The sequence below is a fragment of the Poecilia latipinna genome, unplaced genomic scaffold (genome assembly GCF_001443285.1).
Source record: "Poecilia latipinna isolate Pla-1442-1.1 unplaced genomic scaffold, P_latipinna-1.0 Scaffold676, whole genome shotgun sequence".
NCBI lineage: Eukaryota > Metazoa > Chordata > Actinopteri > Cyprinodontiformes > Poeciliidae > Poecilia > Poecilia latipinna.
The window spans coordinates 60,302-80,015 of NW_015113292.1; the positions used below are offsets into that span (position 1 = coordinate 60,302).

Consider the following 19,714-nt stretch of genomic DNA (forward strand, 5'->3'; position numbering starts at 1 on the left):
GTAAGGAAGGGAGGTTGTGCTCACTAATATAAACACAATCCGTGGCTGTTGTTTATGCCATCACTTCAGTTAAATGTGTGCTTTTCCTCAGTTCAGACTGAGGATATAGGATCAAGTATTTTGACAACAGGTCAGCAGAGGGATACATCAATTGAAGGGTTGAGTTAGGGCTTAGGTTAGAACCACACTTTAGGTCATGTCGTCCGGGAGGAAACTCTCTTAATAATCCGGGCCAAGTGAGTCTGATGGAAATAAGATTTACTTTTAAAGCCCCCTCTAAGTAAAGTTAAGTCAAGAATACACAGGCTTAAAACATTTAAACATCCTAACTTATCCCAGGCAAATCCCAACCTGGGGTGTTCATATATTATCCCTATGCATGCATTGGTTATCTCTGGGTAGTCTGGCCTCCTCCCACAGACCAAAAACAAGACTGTTAGGAGTGACTCAGTCTAAATTGCCATTAGGAATGAGTGTGTGCAAGCAGCATAGTTTGTCCTGTCAAAACATAGCCCCAAGACAGACCTGCCCAGGTTGAATCCTGACTCTCGCCCAATGGCTTCTGGAGATACCCAGTCCCTCAAGGTCATGTAAGTATAAGTGGGGATAGATAATGCATGGATAGAGATCCATGCATTATCTATGCAAAGGACCCACCTGACTGGGGGTCCTTTAGAAGTTAGTCACTGTTAAAATCACAGCAAACTGTATGGAGCTCCACACCCTGCCTCCCCCTTGTTTCTCTCTATTCCCTCCAGCCCTCAACTGAGTTGTCTGCAGAACATCACAGAGTCTGAAGCCATCACAGTCAAATTATGCAACTTAAATATGATGTGAAAATGATTTGTTACTTTAAGAATTCTGTTAAATGTTTCCTTTTTGATGGAAATATAGGAACTTTTAGATTAAACCTGTTAGGTGAATTCATACTTTACAGCAGATTCGATAAACCTGCAACAAACTCAGACTTTTTTTTTAAGAGTCACATTTTCTACTTGTTCCCACTGTTTTCTTGTCAATGGCACTTTTAAGTAATTTGGTAACTGATGATACTCATGTTGCATTTATTTTCTGAACCTCAGACTTTAAGAAACTCAATAGTCAATGTTTGTGATCAATACAGTTTCTTATTGATCATACCAAGTTTTCTTTACACACCTCAATATCAGTAGTACCTTCACACATCTGTAGGTCAACCATTTTTCATCTTTTGTGCCATTTTGTCCCAAAGAAAGCTAAAATATTTCTCATTTTTTACTGACTCAGAGCTGTGAGATCATGCAACACTTACACTTGCACAACAAAGTAAATGAGACAAGAATATTATTCTAATTAGTGATATCTCTGACACAAACCTGATTAAGCTGGAACGTCCTCACAAGAAACAACTGAAAGCCGAAAATTCGACCTGTTTCCATAAACTTTCTAAACACTGCTGCACATGTTAAGGGCGAAGAAAAAGCACGTTCTCTGTACATCAAGAACAGCATAACTTCATCAATTTGTGGAGGCTTAGCGCCCCCTCCTGCAACAAAGAAGAATGGTTGCTTTGGTGCTCGCTGAATGTTTGTACTGGGATTAATGGCTTTTCATATTAGCAGACTCTCTCTTAACTATGCAGACATTTGAAAACCAAGTACTGAGTATTTTGTTTTGGAGAAACAAAACAAAAATCTTCACACTCATTTACTTCTGTGTTTGAGGGCAAATATCTAACAGCATTCACTCTTCCAGAGGCATTCATTAAATGCAGGAATCACAGACAGGGGGCTTGTATATGGAAATGAGAAGTTGGATTTGATCAACTGGATGCTAAAAGACAGTGAGCAGTGTGAAAAGTCCATACAACAGAGCACAAGGGTAGAACACCAACAGCTGCTGCTCCTGCATTGCCAGGGTGGAGATAAAGATCTTGGAGGCTGAGAAGCTGCACCAACAAATGGCCATCAGAGCCAGGACTATTCCCAGGATGCCTCTGAGAAAACAAAACCATGAAAGTTAAAATACAAAAGTTCAGCTTTCATCCTCAAATACCTAAATAAATCAAGTCTAGACAAACTACTAGATTGCCTTACTGCAAGGAGTAGAAAACAGCAAACGCAGATAGGGCCACTATAGGTAGGAGGCAGTACCCCAGGACACTAGCCACACAGCCATACGAAACTCCCAGGGGGCTCATCAGACTCAGCAGGGTGTACATACCAATGCAGGCGATGGCACTGATCCCATATACGTAACCAAAGTGAACTTTACCTGCCTTTGTTGGAAAGAGTTTAGAGGTTAGAACTACAACTCCATTATAAAGGTCAAAGTGCAGAGACCTTCGCATCACAAGAATCGCACTCACCATCATTAAAGTGACGCCCAGAGCGATGGAGAAGAGGATGGGACCTGTCAGATCGGTCTCGTTCATAATGCTGCCATCTGCAGGCTTCAAAGGGTTCAGAACTGTGAGGGTCTTCTGCCACATATGATCAAAATCAACTCCCAGTTCTGGAGAAATGCACACCAATTTGAGGAAATGTTGACCACAGCACAGAAAACAAGTAAATCTGTTCAGTCAACTAGATTTGTGTTCATATGATCTAGATGCAAAACAATGCCTATTACCAACAAGAAGTGGAGGTTCCTCCTCTAGGTACTCAGTTCTAGTGGAATGGATGGTTTGCTGGTAGATCTCTCCAGGGTACTGCTGTTCCATGTAAGGGTCCACATTGTTTGCATTTTGTGCACTACTGGATAGTCATCATCATAAAAACATCAATTATATTTAAAGTATGTTTTGAAGTAGAACTAAAATCCAATATTGATTTAACTTCCTTGAGTGTTACACAAGGTTTCTTTATAAGGTTATTTTGCTCCAGGAAATTATGTTGTTTTTTACATAACATTTAACTTGTTTAAAAGACTATGCATTTTAAAGCTGTTAGCTTTATGTATCGAAGAACGTGACTGAAGCTTTAACCTCTGAATATCTTGGTTATTCTGTGACTCTGGGTTAGATTAACTCCAATAACCATCCAGATCGCCAACTGATGCACTTACTCAGTGTCGTAATAAGCCACAGCACGGCCCTGGTCATCAATGTAATATCCCGATTGGTAGAAGTCCTGCTCAGACTGCTGGAAGTCATCCATGCTGCAAAAGGCTGAGACAAACCACAAAAGATATGAATATAAGGCATTAAGTAATTTTGTTATTGTTTCTCTTTGTGGCTGCAAAGAGCCATAAAGAGTTGTGTGGCTCTTTGCCACAAAACTTGTGGCTGCACTAAGGTTGCTAAATATCAGAAAAGGCCAAAGTCCACAATTCTTTTCTTTTCCTCTGAAAAAACTCACCTGGAAGTCTAAAAACACTCAAGACGAGCACACGTTCTCCTCTCAGCCTCTCTGCAGAGATTCAAGACAGAAAACATGGAGGCCTTTGAGGTTAGACTATTAATAGGAGACTATATTTGGACAGTGTAATAATGGACTGACAACTGGTCAGTTTGCTCCCAGAACCATTTTGTAAAAGCTTGATTGGAGTATTTGTAGAGTAAAATATGCATCATTTGAATATAAATCAGTAAAAAAATACATTCCATATATGTGCATTCAGCAAGTGTCAATACTGGCCCCTATGGACTGGACAAAAATGACTAAGCATCCTAACTGAAATTCATACTAATTTTTTTTTGTTGTTTTTTATATATATGTGCACTTTCTTTTACTTTTTCCACACAGTAAATACATCTTTTTAGCTGATTTGTCATTTAGCCAATCACATTAGCAAACAAATGACCATTTATGGTGCAGTTTATTCTTCTAAAAGCGAGCATCCAATAGCAATGAGTGACGGGCGGGACTTTAAAAATGTACATGCACAGTTGCGTTTCATGTACTTTGGGAACGGGTATGTAGAAAGAATTATATTCAGTTTCCTTCCGTCGAGTTTAGTTTATTGTTCTACAAAGACTAGTGAGCAAAGGGACTTATCTATAAACGCAAGAAAAGACTGAATATTTGTTTGCTCCCAGAGTTGCTAGTCTGAGGAAAGGGGAAAATATTCTAGTTTGTGTTCCAGCGAATGCAGCTTTCCAAGCAAGTTCAACACAGTTGCTCTACTAACCAATCAGAATGCTAGAAGTCCATCTAGACGTCGACCGTCTCAGTTGCTCCAATCAGAAGCTCAGCTTACTTTGGGCCCGAAACACTGGTCCAATCAGAAGCTTAGCTCGTTCAACGTTGGATCCGGATCAGAAAAGGAGCTGCTGCTGTCACTTCCACAGGTAGGACCGAGCAGAGTTAGCCATAACGGTTGGTGTCACGAAGTATTTTTTCAGCTGTGGAGGGTTGCTCCTTGTGCGAGTTTGAAGGTGTCCTGTGGGCTATATAGGCCACAGTGAAGCATTTAAAGCTACGTTTGAGCGGCTCCTAACAGTTGGAAGCTAAGAGCTAGCTGGCTAACGGTCAGTGGATGAATGAGCTGCGGGCGTTTCCTCTGACCTGCTGCGGGTTAGGACTCTCCTCTGACGGCGCAAATGTTGCCTTGGTAACTGCACAAATCTGAAATCAGCTGGAGTTTAGTTGGGGATTCCTTGTTGGCAGAAAACAACTGAAAACAATCGGCTAACAGCGCTATTAGCTTTTTGCCTCCATGCTGGAAACTTCCTGCAGCTTTAAGCACTCACCCTTACTCCATTTACTAGGGTCTACAATCAAATAATGGACTTTTGAATAAAAAAGTCATTTTGAAATAGGTTAAAGAGATCAGAAACTAATGATTTGCACTTTGCAAAATTAGGGGGTGGTTTGAGACTTTTGCACAGCTTTGAGACATAAGATCTCTTGCATAAGATTGCACAACCATTTCCAGTCAAGTTTTCTTGTAAGTCATTTTGTTTCTGTCAAGAAATTTGGAGAAGTTTACAACAGTTCAGAGCTCCACAGTGTTCCCCTAATTCACTTAGTTTGCACACTAGAAAAAATTGGAGTAGAGTGAAAAAAATAGAAATTAAGAAATTAAACACAAGATGTTTCATGTCATTATTAATGACTATCCATTTGATAATACATTTCATTTGTTTTGTTTTTTTTGACTCAACTTTTTCCTACTTAATGTTTTTATTATTGCTTCAAAAACTTAAACTGACTATATCAATCCACACAAAGTTTCAGGTAAAATTTTCATCCAGATTCGTGAACTTTTTCTATTGGTGACTGAATCGTCCAACAACAAAAACCTCCTCTTTATCAGCAATCCCTTAGGAACTTGTGTAGGAAAGATGCTGAGTTTTCACAAGGGTGATGCAACCCAATATGTTCAGACAACCTGGCTTGTTGCTGGCAACAGATTGGACGCACCTTTTCTGCTTTGCTCCTGGTTTTCCAACAAAGATCTGTAATAGGGCCGCGGTGATGGTGCAGGGTAAAACATGCGACCCATATGCAGAGGCCAGTCCTTGATGTCGTCACAGGTTCGAGTCCTGGCCCGTTGACCTCTGCCACGTGTCTTCCACATTTTTCTCAAACTGCTTTCCTGTCTAACCACTATCAAATAAAGGTCACTAGAGCTGGAAAAAAAGGTCTAATACTGGCCTCAGTATTACAGATCATCCATCCCAGATGCCTCAACTCCCAGAAAAGTGAACACAACTTAGACACACCTCTGACAGATTCCCTAAAGTCATTCCTTGTCCACGTGGTCTTATCAACTGTTGATGATTCTTTTAGCTGTGTGCTGTCTGAGGAAACGGATATTATGGATATTCATCTTAGGGTTACTGTCTGAGTGTTCGGCACTGTACAGGGTTGGATATGGCATATTAATTGCCCTGAGTTGCCCTTTTCCTTACTTCTTATGACTGTATCATAGCTTGAAATTCAATTCATTTCAAAAATACTTTATTTATCCTAAAGCGAAATTAAATATCGAAACTCTTATCATCCAAGCATCATCAAAGAGTTGTTGTGCATGGTGATGCTGTGGGCAGGAAGATCTCTGGTAGCAGGAAGTTGTGCAACAAATCTGAAGAAGCCATGTCTCCTCCCCCTTTTTTTTCAGTTATACAGTAATTACTGGTTTAGGTGTCCTTACTTTTTACTCTCTCAACAGTTTTTCTTGAACATGGTCTTGGATTTAATGTGATGTTCTGCTGTGTGGCAGCGTCGTGTCCGGTTATTGAAGTCGTCCATCCAGCACCATGGGAAAGAAGAGTCGGGTGAAGACTCAGAAGTCAGGCTCTGGAGCCAACACTGTGGTTTCCCCGAAGGAGATGATGAACCTCATCTCTGAACTGCTGCAGAGTATGTTCACCCTTTGACCTTTCACTGCTTTGCTCCTTAAACTGTTTAATCGCAACCCTCAGAAACTTGTTTTCCCAGAATGCAGTAGCGCAGCACCCTCTGGTGGTAAAGAGTGGGAGGAGTACGTCCAGATCAGAGGCTTGGTGGAGAAGATCAGAAAGAAACAGAAGGGTCAGACTGGACACAACATCTCCTAAACACATTTCTTCCCAGCTGATAAAATGTGACCGGTTTTCTGTTTTTGTGTGTTCAGGTTTGTCAACGGTGTTTGATGGCAACAGGGAGGACTACTTCCCTGATCTGATGTGCTGGGCTCAGGAGAACGGGGCGTCCTGTGACGGCTTCACAGTGACCGATTTTGGTACTGAAGGGTACGGCCTGCGAGCCACCAGAGACATCAAGGTGTGAATTAGAAGACAATTTGTCAGCTAAACGTTTAATCAGTAAAATAAAGGCGGAAGTTCTCCCTTTTACTCATGCCAGTGTGTTTGTGTGTGTCTACAGGCAGAAGAGCTGTTCCTCTGGATTCCAAGGAAGATGTTGATGACTGTGGAATCAGCCCAGAACTCTCTGCTTGGTAAGAGTTAGAAGCTTAATATTAACAAGATTCAATTCATCAAATAATCGCATAATTAATGAGCTTGATAATTTACATTCTGATCAATAAGATCTTCTTTACACACATCAGGACTCCATTTATGAAATGCAGTTACATTTTTATTTAGGGGGTCAAGGCTCTGACTACAAAATGCAGTAAAACATCTTTGAGGAAGTTATTTTCAAATCATGGTGCACAGCTGGGATTACTTGGACCCTGAGGAAATCTGCTTTTTTGTTTTTTTGAAAATAGGAAATATTCTGCTTTTATCTCTTTCAATATAAACACTGCAAACATTCAAAAATGTCCATTGTAGCTGAGCTCAACAGTTGTTTGTTCATATTAAAAAAAAAAAAAAAAAAAAATACCTGATCCTTTTAGCATTTGCTAAATGTTTACCCCAGGCTGTTGATCTTATTGTTGACCTTACTGTTTGTCTCAGGTCCTCTGTACGGTCAGGACCGGATCATGCAGGCCATGGGCAACGTGACGCTGGCCCTGCACCTGCTGTGCGAGCGCGCCAGCCCCTCTTCGTTCTGGCTGCCGTACATTCGCAGTCTGCCCCAGGAGTACGACACGCCGCTGTACTACCAGCAGGATGATGTCCAGCTGCTACTGGGAACGCAGGCGGTGCAGGATGTCCTGAGCCAGTACAAGAACACTGCACGGCAGTACGCCTACTTCTACAAACTAGTGCAGGTACGCAGACGGCATCGCTTCATCCACACACAGCTTTTGTAGTTTTGAACTGATTGCTTTAAATTTGGCTGTATGAAATGCATTCAGTTGATTTATGAGAAAACAAACAATATCATCCTGGAAGAAGGAAAACCATGAGTCATTTGTTGGACATTCAGTAAACAACTGCTGAATTAAACAAAGTGATTCTGGATGACTTTTGGAAATTTAGTTGGACGAACAAAACAAAATCATTATTTTTTTTCATATAGTTTGTGTTCAAACAAAACTGGTCAATAATGTTGGACATGAAGAAAGCAATGGTCTGATGTGAAGAGTGAGACCAAGAATTTGATCTCAAATCCCTTTGGTCTGAGGATGACATTTATTTTGTTTGTATAAAACTCAACAACCAGCAGGGGGAACCATAGGGCCTATATAGAGCAACACACCTCATATCTGGAGGACTCTACGTTTGACTGATCTGTGACAGGGTTGAAGATAAATTATGTTGGGATATTTTTAATTCGCAATCGTCCTCTTTAACATCCTGAAACTAAGCTCATTTTATTCTTTCATGCAGCCTTAAGAACATATGCAGTGAATTTCTGATGAAATATCAGTTCACAGGCCCTGATAACAGATAGTGGAATATTAATAGGAAATTATGCTGTTGTTTTTTTTTTTTTTTTTTTTTTTAATCTAAATCGGCTTTGATCAGAACTCTCCACAGCTTCTCTCTTTGAAGTCGTCCGCTTTGTCTTGTCGCAACAAAATAGTTTCTGGCTTTTTCTGTCTGCTGAAAACTAAAACTTAAATGGCAACTACAAGATCTGTTTTTGAATACATTGTCCCTGATTTCAGGTAGAGTAAAAAAAAAAAAAAAAAATTTTTTTTTTTTTTTTTTTTTTTTCAGGAAAGTTCGCTCCTTCTATAATTTCTCTTTCCACCAGAGGGCAGTATTATGTTCTGAACTAGTCTTGACTTTTACCTATAAGGAATCCACAATGATTTGTGTTCAAGCCACCACCTTTATGAAACCATCTTTTCTAATCTCAACTCTATGATGACAAAGTAGTAAGAGTTGTACTCAGTTCAATAAAATTATTTCCAAAGAAGAAAAAATAGTGATTTACAGAGTTATTCAGCTCCTTTCATCTGCACTTAGTTGCTGCATGTTTGGCTGCCCATACATGCCAAAGTCTTTTTGAGGAGGCTTGAGGATCTGTACATCTGAACAGACTTTTGTCCCATGTTTTTTGCCAGACTTCCTGAGCTCAGTCAAAATAGATGGGGATTATTGAAGGATAGTCATTTTCACTCTAGAGAAATTCATTATGGTTTAAGTTGAGGCTCCTCCTCAGGCTTGGACAAAACACTCCCAGAGCATAATGTTGCTACCACCATGCTTCTCTGTCAGGGATGTAATTAGTAGAGGGTGAGTGTCGTGTGTTTTTCTCCATGTATTTGGAATTGAAGCTAAACATTTTACCAAGTTTCCACTCTCGCACAAGACGTATGAATTTGGTTCCACTTTGCTCTCATTAGCTTTTTTTTTTTTTTTTAAGGCAAACATTTACATATACAATATTATCACAAAAGCAGAAGACTAGGTTGAATTAGTGTTTATTGCAAGCTGAGTATCTGGGCACTTTGACTGTTAAGCCCATGGGGGAAAAAAAAAAAAAAAAAAACTGTTTATATTGCTGCTTGGTTTTGAAAATAGTATTCTGTGGTAATGACCTGAAGACAAAGGTCAGAACTGTTTGTGTCCAGGATGTGTGGGGTCTGCAGAGATTTTTGGCTGGCCATTTCCTAATCCTAGACTTGTACAGAGATGGTCCTGTCCTCTTTTATGGCTGAGCCAAACCACACCAACCAACCACCAACGCAGGACAGACTGAATGATGATCTTGTAGAACATTTCCAGCTGCTCATGTATTGCTCACTTTTGACTTTGAGTATTTAGATGTGCAAAGCCACTTGTTTCTGCAGTTAGTGGGATATTGGCGATGGTCGTTCTGTCTGTGCACATTAACATGCATCAGTCTGTTCAGCCAGTCATTCACAGATCCAAAATGGTGGGCAGATACAGAGACAGAGCCAGGAGAAGGTGGGGTGGGGGAGCAAAAGAACGAGGTACATTCAGGTCAGTTCAATTCAAAGCCAAAGTGACAAGCTAATTTTCCAGCCCGGTCATCTGAGGAGGAGGCAGAGGAGGAGGAGGAGGAGGAAGAAGGGGGTGAGAAAGGAGGAGCTGGGGACAAAACAGGGAGGGCAGAAACTGGAGCCTGTGTGTAAGAGTGTGTGTGATGCTCCATGTTCATGTCAACAGTAAAGTGTAGAAATATGCATATTTGCCTGTCTTTGTGCTGCGGGTGGTATCAAAGAGCATCAGAGCAATTAAAGGAGACTTTGACTAATTCCAACAAGTAACAACAAGAGATTCTCATTTATCTGACAAAAGTTTTCACAAAATATGTCAGAGAATACATATTTAGAGAATCTCCAGTTTGACTTTAATTCAAATCCAAAATTTCTCCTACATTTACTGTCAATGATCCTTAAAGAAAGATTGAAAGCGACTTGCATATGTCTCCCCAGCCAGTGCAGAATATCACTAAACCGTTCTGGATTTTTAGAGGAATTTAAGGGAGCAACACCGAGATGGGCAGCCGTCATTCTCAAATCCCCTAGTTTATATCTGGAGTTCCAAAAGGTTCTACTTTTGGCCCCATTTTATTTTCTTTACATGTCTTACCTTTAGGTTCCACCTCATGGAAATGTATATTATTTTCACTTCTCTGCTACTGGACCATCTGGCATGCAGTCCTGACCTCTTTGCAGAGGAGAATTTTGGAAAATAAACCCCTCATGGCTCAATATCCTGTATGCCAGGAAGACTCGGATGTTAGGAGAACATGAACGTTGCAGCGTTAAGGAAACACCTTACTGGATGCTTTTCACTTTCATCCTGATCTTTATGAAAACCAGAACCATTAAGTAGCAGAATCTACGTTTTCATTTCCTGCATCAAACTAGGACAGTGTAAGTGCGACTGTTGGTCGGTGGTGCCTGTGGCTTTAAACGGAGAAACCAGTGACATTGGTGGACACACACTATTCCAGAAACACACACACACACATATTCATGCCCAAATTGATGAGGCAGATTTATGACGGCTGCTGGCCACAACAAATTAAGTTGACAGTGATGTATGTGGGGGGTCGAGTGTCACGCTGCACCAACAGACCACACACACACTTTCACACACACACACCAGTGGTGGCCCCCTACTCCCAGTTCTTCTTGTTAGGCTTCCCTGTCAGGCAGCCCCCCTCCAGCATGCCTGCATAATGAAATTCCTTGGACTGATTTGTGTTTTTTTTTTTTTAACTCCTTTTCTGCATCCCCAGACTCATCCTGCCGCCAGCAAACTGCCCCTGAAGGACAGCTTCACATTTGATGACTACAGGTCAGCGTGTGTGCTGTTAATGTAAACTGGAGCAAAACCATTTTCTAGATTCCTCACTGATCACTTCCTACTGTAAATGGACAGCATTTAATTCTTCCACGTCTGTGTTGTGTACCACAGGTGGGCGGTGTCGTCGGTGATGACACGCCAGAACCAGATCCCCACTGAGGACGGAAGCCGGGTCACCCTGGCACTTATCCCCCTGTGGGACATGTGTAACCACACGAATGGACTGGTATTTAAAACACACTTAGCTTATTTTAACTATATTTTTTTTTTTTACAAATCCTTTTAATAGCACTACAAAAAAAAAAAAAAACACAAAATCCTCCAATTTTCTTTTTCATTCTTTTGGTCTAGTTCTTGGTCTTAATCTTATTATACTTCAAATATGACAAAACTAACTTACACGTAACTTTTCAGCAAGTTATAGTAGCTTGATGTAAGTCAATAATTCCTTTAATTTTGATGAAAAAGTACTGGTTCAACTGGCAGTTTATGTCACTTATAACAAGGCATTTTTCCCATATTATAATGAATTTACATGATTCTTTCAGAATGAGAGTTTTTGTAAATGCAGTTCAGTGTTTGGTTTTCACTTTATTTTTTCATCCTGACAAAGTAATTCAAGCAAACATTTTAGTCTGTCTATTGCCACAAGTTAATATTTTTCCCGGTTGTTTATAGGACTTAATGGATGGAGAAACAAACGGATGCATGGATGCATTTGTGGTGGATGAATAGATTTACAACATGAGGAAGAAGACATGGATCAGTGAATAGATTAATGTTTTTGTAGGTGGATCGATTTAGCCAATTCACAAAGCAAATCTAATCAAGTTGTATTTAGAAATAAGGATTGGATCTAACTCTTGCACTTCTTTGCTTGTGTCAAGTCTTGAATCAACATTAAAACTAAAATACATTTGAATTTTATACTTAACGAAACAACTGACAGTAATAAGACAAACACTGAACTGAATAGAAGGCTTGGGCTTAGATACTTCTTATTCACATCAACACATCCTAATTTTAGCTCCATGGATTAAATCCAGCCAGAGATGCAGGTTGTAATTACTAGTTCAGAGATGCATAAGAGTCATGGGTATTTAGTAGATGCTGAATGGACTGGATGGATAAGTGGAAGTTGTTGTTCTCTTCTAGATCACTACAGGCTACAACCTGGAGGATGATCGCTGTGAATGTGTGGCTCTGCAAGACTACAAGGAGAACGAACAGGTGAGGAGACTCATGCCAGCCTCGGGGTTTCTGTCCTGGTAATTAATCTAGAACAATGCGCCATAATGACGAAGCTAAAGATTGAAGAGAAAATTTAATTTTTCCCATAAATTTCCCAGAATTTTTTCTCTTTAATTATCAATGCAGTTCAAGGATCCTTTAGGTTGGGATGTGGCTGATGGATGACGCTGAAGCTGAATCTTCTCTTCTTGTAGATTTATATCTTCTACGGCACGCGGTCCAATGCGGAGTTCGTCATCCACAACGGCTTCTTCTTCCAAGACAATGCCCACGACAGAGTGAAGATCAAACTGGGCGTCAGCAAGAGTGAACGTCTGTACGCCATGAAGGCCGAAGTCCTGGCCCGAGCCGGCATCCCGGCGTAAGTTCTCCCCTTCTAGACCTTGAAAACCTGTAATATGGGACACGAAGGGCTTCAGGCTCCCCACTAGCTTCTTGTCAAACGGTTGATATTTCATCCAATTAGACCCCACTTTGCCATAACTGAAGCACATAACTTAAATGTTGCAGCAGATCCACTTTATTTCTCTCCTCCCACCCCAACGAGTGAAAAATTAGTCATCCGCCCCGATACTTTCATCACTGAGAAGCTTAATCATTTTATCATTAGCTCCATAATTTTATGCAGCATTCTCTACTCTGCATTTTTAATCAGAAGCCTTTAATCTCTTATTGATGACGCTCTGAATCTGAACAGTAGAAATTAAGTGAAACAATTCCCCTTGTTGCACCAGCACTTTATTAAGCTGGTAGATTTGCTCGCAGATCATTTTTAAATTCAGTGTTGAGTAGCTGCTATCATCAGACTCCTCTTTCAACAAATCCTCCCTTGTAGGAGATTGTGGGAGGAAAAATGAGGTGCTCTGTTGAGCTGCAGGATGGAGCTGAGGGATCATTTAAAAAGAAATGGTGGGACTTGGCCAGGATCTGTTTGGTCTGTGTACAATCATTTAACCTGCTGTTCATTATGGTTTCATCTTTGTTACAGATTTACACACATTGTTGGGAAACTTTAAACTGTACTTGAATAAAAACGTGTTTTTGCATTAGCACTTAGAGCCTGGTCCCTCCCCACTCCCTGGAACCCAAAGAGCAGTGTTTCCATCTGGGCCAGTGTGACTTCACCCACAGGGTTTGAAGTCAGCCGCTGATTGGTTAATTTGCTGTGGGGCGGGTAAAGAGACGAGTTGTCTTCCAGATCTCTGTCAGAGGAGCGTTAGTTTATCAATGTCTGTTGTTTTGACTGACTGACAAATCCCATCATAATCTTTTTTTTTTTTTTTTTTTCAGTCTTTAAATGATAATAATGACATATTCATTTGCATGTATTGCAATGCAATAAGGCCTTAATGGAGAGCCCAGACACCATAGGGGGAAATTTGTATCTGTGATTTGGTCACTACCCAGCGCTTAACCTTATTTAAACTGTAGATCGACTGATAAATTAAAAGCATCCCATTTCAGCTCAGCTTTCTATTCACCAAGTCAGACCGGTACAGTGCTTGCATCACTACACCAATCCACTTATTCATCTCCTGCTCCATTTTTCATTAATTCGTGAACAAAACCCCAAGATACTTGAACTCTTCGTTCCCGACCCAGAGGCGAAACTTTACCCTTTCCTTACTCAAATCAAGACTATTGACTCAGACTTGGAGATGGAATCAACCCTGCATTTAAAATTATTTCACCCACTGTTGCCTTTCTGTGTTCTCAGAGCAATCTGTCCACTAGACTCTCAGAGCAGTCGCTACAACACCAACAACCATGCTGGCCACTTCTTCCCTTCTCAATTCTCATATTGAACTTCATTCACTTATCTTTACCCTGTCTAGATGTTTTAAAGCTTTGAGCTGCCATGTGATTTTCTGCCATGTGAGAGGGGGGAGTGAGGGTTCTATTAAACTGGTATGCCTAATAAAGTGGTCACTCAGTAATGTTTTTAGACATACCAAAGTAACCAACATGTTTCAAGCATTAGAGGATGCAATAAGTTTGATCCACCTTAATCCTTCAGGATTATTGCTGACAGACCTTCTGAGCTGCAGGCAAGTGAATGAGAGGACGGGTCCGGACGTTGTGCTCATAATCACTGGTGTAAAGTGAAATCTTTGTCTTTTAGGGCCCTGGTGCTGTTTTGTGCTCATCCCAGGCTTATGTTTTTGACTGATGTCGTTTTATTTTCAGCTCCTGTGTTTTTGCTCTACACTGTAACGAGCCCCCCATATCAGCTCAGCTCCTGGCCTTCCTGAGAGTCTTCTGTATGACAGAAGGTAAGAAAAACAGACACGCGCACAAACACGTTGTGAAATAACAGCTGCAGGCCATCACCCATCTAACCAACAGCCGCAAATCTGCTCGCAACCAATAAAACATGCCTCATATTCCGCTGCTTCCCCGAGATCGTCTCCGAGCGACCGTTTCCTCTTCGAGAGACAGAGACGGGGCTGAAGAACAGTCGCAGGGGACGAGCAGCGCCAGTCCGTTCCCGGGTTGGTTAATTGATCAAGGCAGGCCACCAGATGTGTGGCAGGAGCAATCCACTGTGGGGTTTGCAATATTCATCGGCATGTATGCAGAAAGGCAGCGATGTCATAAATCCCCTGTCGCACAAGGCCGCAGCCGCCTCTTTCGTCGCAGGACTCATACTCCAGACCCTGGATGATATATTATTCACATTTCTGCTTCATGTTAATTTAAAAAAAAAAAAAAGAACTCATGCGTTTGGAGCTGTCTGTGAGAGAGTATCATCCTCTGCATGGATATAAGCGTGCCAACACATCTTAGCAGATGTGACGTGACAAAGAAGTGCGTTCGCACAACTGGGACACTGCTGTTTTCCTCTTTCATCTTCCACCAGCAGTTACCCAGCATTCAGGTCCAGAGGAATGAGCCCAGTGTGACATATTTAAACTGGGATTATTCTCTGGGATTAGGAAGGAGTCGGTTTGCAAGCTATCTTTATTGTAGCTGCAGTTTATCTGATGCTGCTGCCCTCTGAGTTAGACTGGGTTGGGTTGTTTTCTTGAATTAACTGGAAGTTGTGTCTTTTCTCTGATTTCCAGAGGAACTAAAGGACTACCTGTTTGGAGACGGAGCTATTAACAAGATCTTCACCCTGGGAAACAGTGAGTTCCCTGTCAGCTGGGAGAATGAGATTAAACTGTGGACTTTCCTGGAGAACCGAGCTGCTCTCCTGTTGAAAACCTACAAGACCACATCAGAGGTCAGTCAGCATGAACTATTCATCAGTATTAAGATTTTAGATCCATAAATAATGACACATAAAGATTGAGTGATATCTAAAGCTAAGTTCTGAGACAGTTTTAAAGGATGCAAGAGAGCAGATATAGTTAATCAAAACAGAAGCTCAGACAATAACTTTGAGTAAGAGAGAGATGGGAGATGTTAAGTTGTTAGCAGCAGGAGCTCCCACCTGTTCTGGGAAGGTGTCACATCTAAACAGGCCAGACCAGACATAATGACATAAACTTTAAAGTTGAAATAACAGCAAATAATGCAAAACTGGGGAGAAGGAAAATAATGCAGCAGAGCAAGGAGAAGCGCTCAGTCTGTCCTCTAGAAGCCTAAACTGATGGCAGCATAACTAGACAGCTCACCATGGAAATGGTGTCTGCAGTCATAGTTTTCCAAATAGTGTTTTGCAGAGAAGTCAAAAAAATTCATTATGTAACCTTCAATAGAGTAACCGCAACTCTTGCGTACAACAAATTCAAATGTCTGATAAGTAAAGCTAATTACATCTTTGCATGTTGTATTTTTTTTTCCTCTGTGACCTGAGAGCCAAGTTGAAAATTGACTCAGAACATTCTGTCACCACCTGCTGCGTTTAGCCTTAAGCTCACCCGCCTGCAGCTCTTTAAAACTTTGCAGTAGAGTGTACTGCCTGCAGGTTCTAAACAAGTCTCAAAGAAGTTAAAACTTCACTTCATTTATACAGAAACAAACCAGAACTAAATTCTACTTCAGCCTTAGCCAGGAACTTCAAGTGTTGGAACAAATGGGGAGTTTTGTCCAGTCAGGTTTACCTGTTGATTTACCCATGCAGTTCAAAAACCTCACCTGGAGAAGACACTGAGCTTTCATGAGCTGAATATGTGAAATTGAATTGATAATTGAGTTAATCCTGTTCCTGTCCGGTCTTCCAGGACGACCGGTCTTTTTTGGAGAAACCAGATCTCTCTCTCCACTCCCGTTTGGCCGTCCAGCTCCGCCTGGCTGAGAAGGAGATCCTGGAGAAAGTGTCAGCTAGCGGTCGGGACAAACGACTCCACTTCCAGAAGAAACTGGAAGAAGGCGCTCCGTTGCCACACTTTGAGGAGAGCGACATCGCTCTGTTGGAAAACAATGACACGGATGCAAAGCTTCCCATTATCCTGCGCAAGTTGGAGGAGGTGGAGAAAGGAGACGGGCTCCAGGTGGAGGAGCCCCTGCTGAATGGGGAGAAAGTGAGCTTTGGAACGGAGAAAATTCAGCAGGTCAGCAGAGATGTTACTTCAGAGCGGATGGGTCAGACACAAGCACCTGAACTGAGTGCCAATCGAACTGAAGACATCCCCAAAGAGAACAGTGAATAACTCGGCCCCCTCACTGCCACAGCTCATTCTATTTATTTATTTTGAGTCTAAATGGTTCAGAAATGTAGAAGCAGAAGCTGTCAAAAAAGAAAGAACCGTATGTTCATCCAGCGTGATTTCCTGCTGAACTCTGTCAGCCTTGTTTCAGGAGAGGTTCAGATTAAAATCCACTTTGGGTTCAGTTTGAAACATGCAGACTGTCAGAGGTGAACAAAAAAACAAGGTGGCTTGTAATCTTATGTGGATGTTATTTTTACAGAACAAGAACCTCTCCTGTTTAGCGATTTAGCTGCTTTATCACAGCGGTTTGGCTCTGTGTGTATGTGGTTTTTGTTTTCAGTTGACAATCATTGCCTGGTTGTTTGTGAGCGACCACCATCACTGCCCTTCCTAGTTTTGGTTTAACCAACTCATTTGTTGACCGTTGTTTCGGACTGAAATGGAAGACATACTTCATGGGACATCTGTTTTAAAACTGTTGAATGTATCAAGTCTAAAGTTGCAGTGGTAATCCAGTAGGAATGATCACTGTATTTTCTTTTCCATAAAGCCATAAACAGCACTGAGGATTCAGTGAGAAACAGAAATGTGTCCTGTTGTTTTCCCTGTTGGATGATTGCTTTTTCTCATTTCAGCATGATGGTTAAAAAACACAAAGAAACGCTGTTCTGTTCATCTTATGCTTTGTGTTCATTGTTAAAGTGAGCGAGATAATCCTCTGTGTGAAGACTTTATAGGCCACAATAATAATCTGAAGGAAAAGGTAAAGAGACTGAGATGGTTTACCATGTCCTTAAAATTGTGTGGATTTATACACAGCTGGGTCTGTTCGACACATTACAATATTAAAGAGCATAAATGCCAAAGATAGTGTATGCTTGTGGTAAATAGTTTTTTTTTTTAATAAAAAAAATCTAACCTCAAATGTACAAAAAAGGCAAATTACATTCTGTAATTTTTTTCCACAAAGATGAAGCCAAATTGGGAAAGCCTCAACTGTAATCCTGGTAAGTAAAAATAAGCACGTAAGTAAAATAGATGCTAACAGTGACGAGAGAAAATCAATTTGTCCACTTGAATTCTCTACAAATTGTTTTACTTATTGGTAATTTCAACATTTTCATGGTCAGAATCACTGAATTAACACATTGCCTGTTGAAATACTCGAAAGACCGGGTCGAAGCAGGGCAGTGCTTTGCCTCACCTCTAGGGGCGCAGCATCACACAAGTGAATGAGGCAGGCAACTGGCGCATGCCCATTGCTGTCTCTTTATATCTCCAATGTATTTGTTTAGCTACACGTTTTCTATGAATGTTAGAGTTCCACGGTCTGCTTTATATATTTAATGAATGCGTGTGACATACTTAGTCTTTCTGATCTGCTATAATTGCGGTCACCATGATGCGCGTGGTGAGGCAGAAAGTACCGTGCCTCACTGACAGGGGGCGCTCGGCCCTGCTGGCAACAGGTGTTCTACGCATTGAAAAGATTGAAAACAGTCGACGGGGGCAATACAGACGGAACTGAACCTTTCAAGGTCATTCTGCCAGATTTTTTTTGTTAAATGAAGGACAACAAGAAACAAGGACTTTTTTTTGTTGTTTTTGTTTTTATACAGAATGACGAGAGATATTCGCGGAGAAAGTGCATGGACGTCGTATAAAATAAAGGTAAGATACACGACTTTCAATTTTAATCTGCATAGAGAGGTCACCCAAAGAAAACATTCATATGATTTAAAAAAAAGTGTGACCTTGTTAAATATTCTTTTATATTTCTTGGTATTTGGTATTATATTGTTAAGCTTTATGTGAGGGTTTTCATGACGATGCTAGTAGAACCCAGAGCACTTCAACAATAAATCAACAGTCTGTTTTCATGCAATTATAAAACTTATTTAGACGACTATGATACGTGTCACGTAATTTCAGCGGATGATGCTTTTGATTATTTTATCAAATCCCAAAAGACGGGTAGTATTCGAGCAAGATCCAGTCCATAAATCCAAAGATTAACAGTCACCATTTCTTATTCCTCAAGTTTTTTTCTTATCTTTTCTTCTATGCCACAAAGTCTCCATCCATCTATTGTTCTTTCTTCACCTTCTCCTGGTCGAAAAATGGTTTATTGAGTGTATTTTCCCATCTCCTGCCCTCTGGCCCTATTAGAAATTTATAAAAGAAACATTATCTTGAATCATTTAATTCAGAGCAATTAAATTTTGAAGTGCATTATTTATAATTCATGGCTGCCAAAGATAAAAGCCCTTTAATCCTTGAATATATTATTATAATGGGCACTATGATGGGCAGCAGAGAGCAAGGCTTGTCCACTATTGTTAGTGCTCACTGTGTCAGTGTGACAAACAGACCTGGAACCAGCAATCCCAACAAATCCTGCTGTATGAATTGTAAACTGCCAATCAGCAGCTTCACCCAGGTCGGTCCAGCTCGCTGTGGGAGCACACTGCAGGGATGGCAGGTATTTACAGGTCAAATTATGGACAGAGCTGTGTTCCCATCTTTGTTTTTTTGTTATTTTGCCTCCTAAGTTTCATCTGATTACTGGAAACTAAGCTGGTTCCTGTTGGTAGAAAATCAGGGCGGCCATGAGGTTTTTTTTTTTTTTTTTGATAAAGTACGCTTTGGTCATCTGGACATGATTGGTAATTTCTTTGCCTCCTAAATACCTCAAGCTAATAGATGTGTTGCTTCACTTTGCTTTACATATGTATACAAATATTTAAAATGATTCATCACGACCCAGATAGATAAGCATTTTAGCTCCCCATGCTTATAAAAAATGTCCCAGATCTTC

The 19,714-nt window shown here is 40.8% G+C and overlaps 2 protein-coding genes across 2 annotated transcripts; one reads left to right on the top strand and one right to left on the bottom strand.

Moving 5' to 3' along the window:
* Positions 1-1,777: 1,777 nt before the first annotated feature.
* On the bottom strand, positions 1,778-3,558 carry LOC106954737 (protein YIPF5). Its single transcript, XM_015044462.1, has 6 exons — positions 3,339-3,558; positions 3,046-3,148; positions 2,611-2,735; positions 2,348-2,493; positions 2,076-2,257; positions 1,778-1,975 (listed from the first exon to the last, which is right to left on the bottom strand). The coding sequence occupies exons 2-6, from the start codon at positions 3,135-3,137 to the stop codon at positions 1,813-1,815; spliced, it is 708 nt and encodes a 235-aa protein (XP_014899948.1). The 5' UTR covers positions 3,138-3,148; positions 3,339-3,558; the 3' UTR covers positions 1,778-1,812.
* A 343-nt stretch (positions 3,559-3,901) lies between these two features.
* Positions 3,902-17,764, top strand: setd3 (SET domain containing 3, actin histidine methyltransferase). Its single transcript, XM_015044463.1, has 13 exons — positions 3,902-4,270; positions 6,148-6,287; positions 6,366-6,458; positions 6,541-6,689; positions 6,792-6,864; positions 7,328-7,584; positions 10,980-11,038; positions 11,159-11,273; positions 12,203-12,277; positions 12,493-12,659; positions 14,486-14,571; positions 15,364-15,524; positions 16,468-17,764. The coding sequence occupies exons 2-13, from the start codon at positions 6,185-6,187 to the stop codon at positions 16,894-16,896; spliced, it is 1,767 nt and encodes a 588-aa protein (XP_014899949.1). The 5' UTR covers positions 3,902-4,270; positions 6,148-6,184; the 3' UTR covers positions 16,897-17,764.
* The last annotated feature ends 1,950 nt before the right edge of the window (positions 17,765-19,714 follow it).

Bases quoted from the DNA above. Each gene is read 5' to 3' on its own strand.
- LOC106954737 (XM_015044462.1), bottom strand. From the start codon at position 3,137: ATGGATGACTTCCAGCAGTCTGAGCAGGACTTCTACCAATCGGGATAT. The intron at 2,736-3,045 runs GTAAGTGCATCA...ATGACTATCCAG, and splicing joins GTGGCTTATTACGACACTGA to TAGTGCACAAAATGCAAACA. The intron at 2,494-2,610 runs GTAATAGGCATT...GCATTTCTCCAG, and splicing joins GGAACCTCCACTTCTTGTTG to AACTGGGAGTTGATTTTGAT.
- setd3 (XM_015044463.1), top strand. From the start codon at position 6,185: ATGGGAAAGAAGAGTCGGGTGAAGACTCAGAAGTCAGGCTCTGGAGCC. The intron at 6,865-7,327 runs GTAAGAGTTAGA...TGTTTGTCTCAG, and splicing joins AGCCCAGAACTCTCTGCTTG to GTCCTCTGTACGGTCAGGAC. The intron at 15,525-16,467 runs GTCAGTCAGCAT...CCGGTCTTCCAG, and splicing joins CCTACAAGACCACATCAGAG to GACGACCGGTCTTTTTTGGA.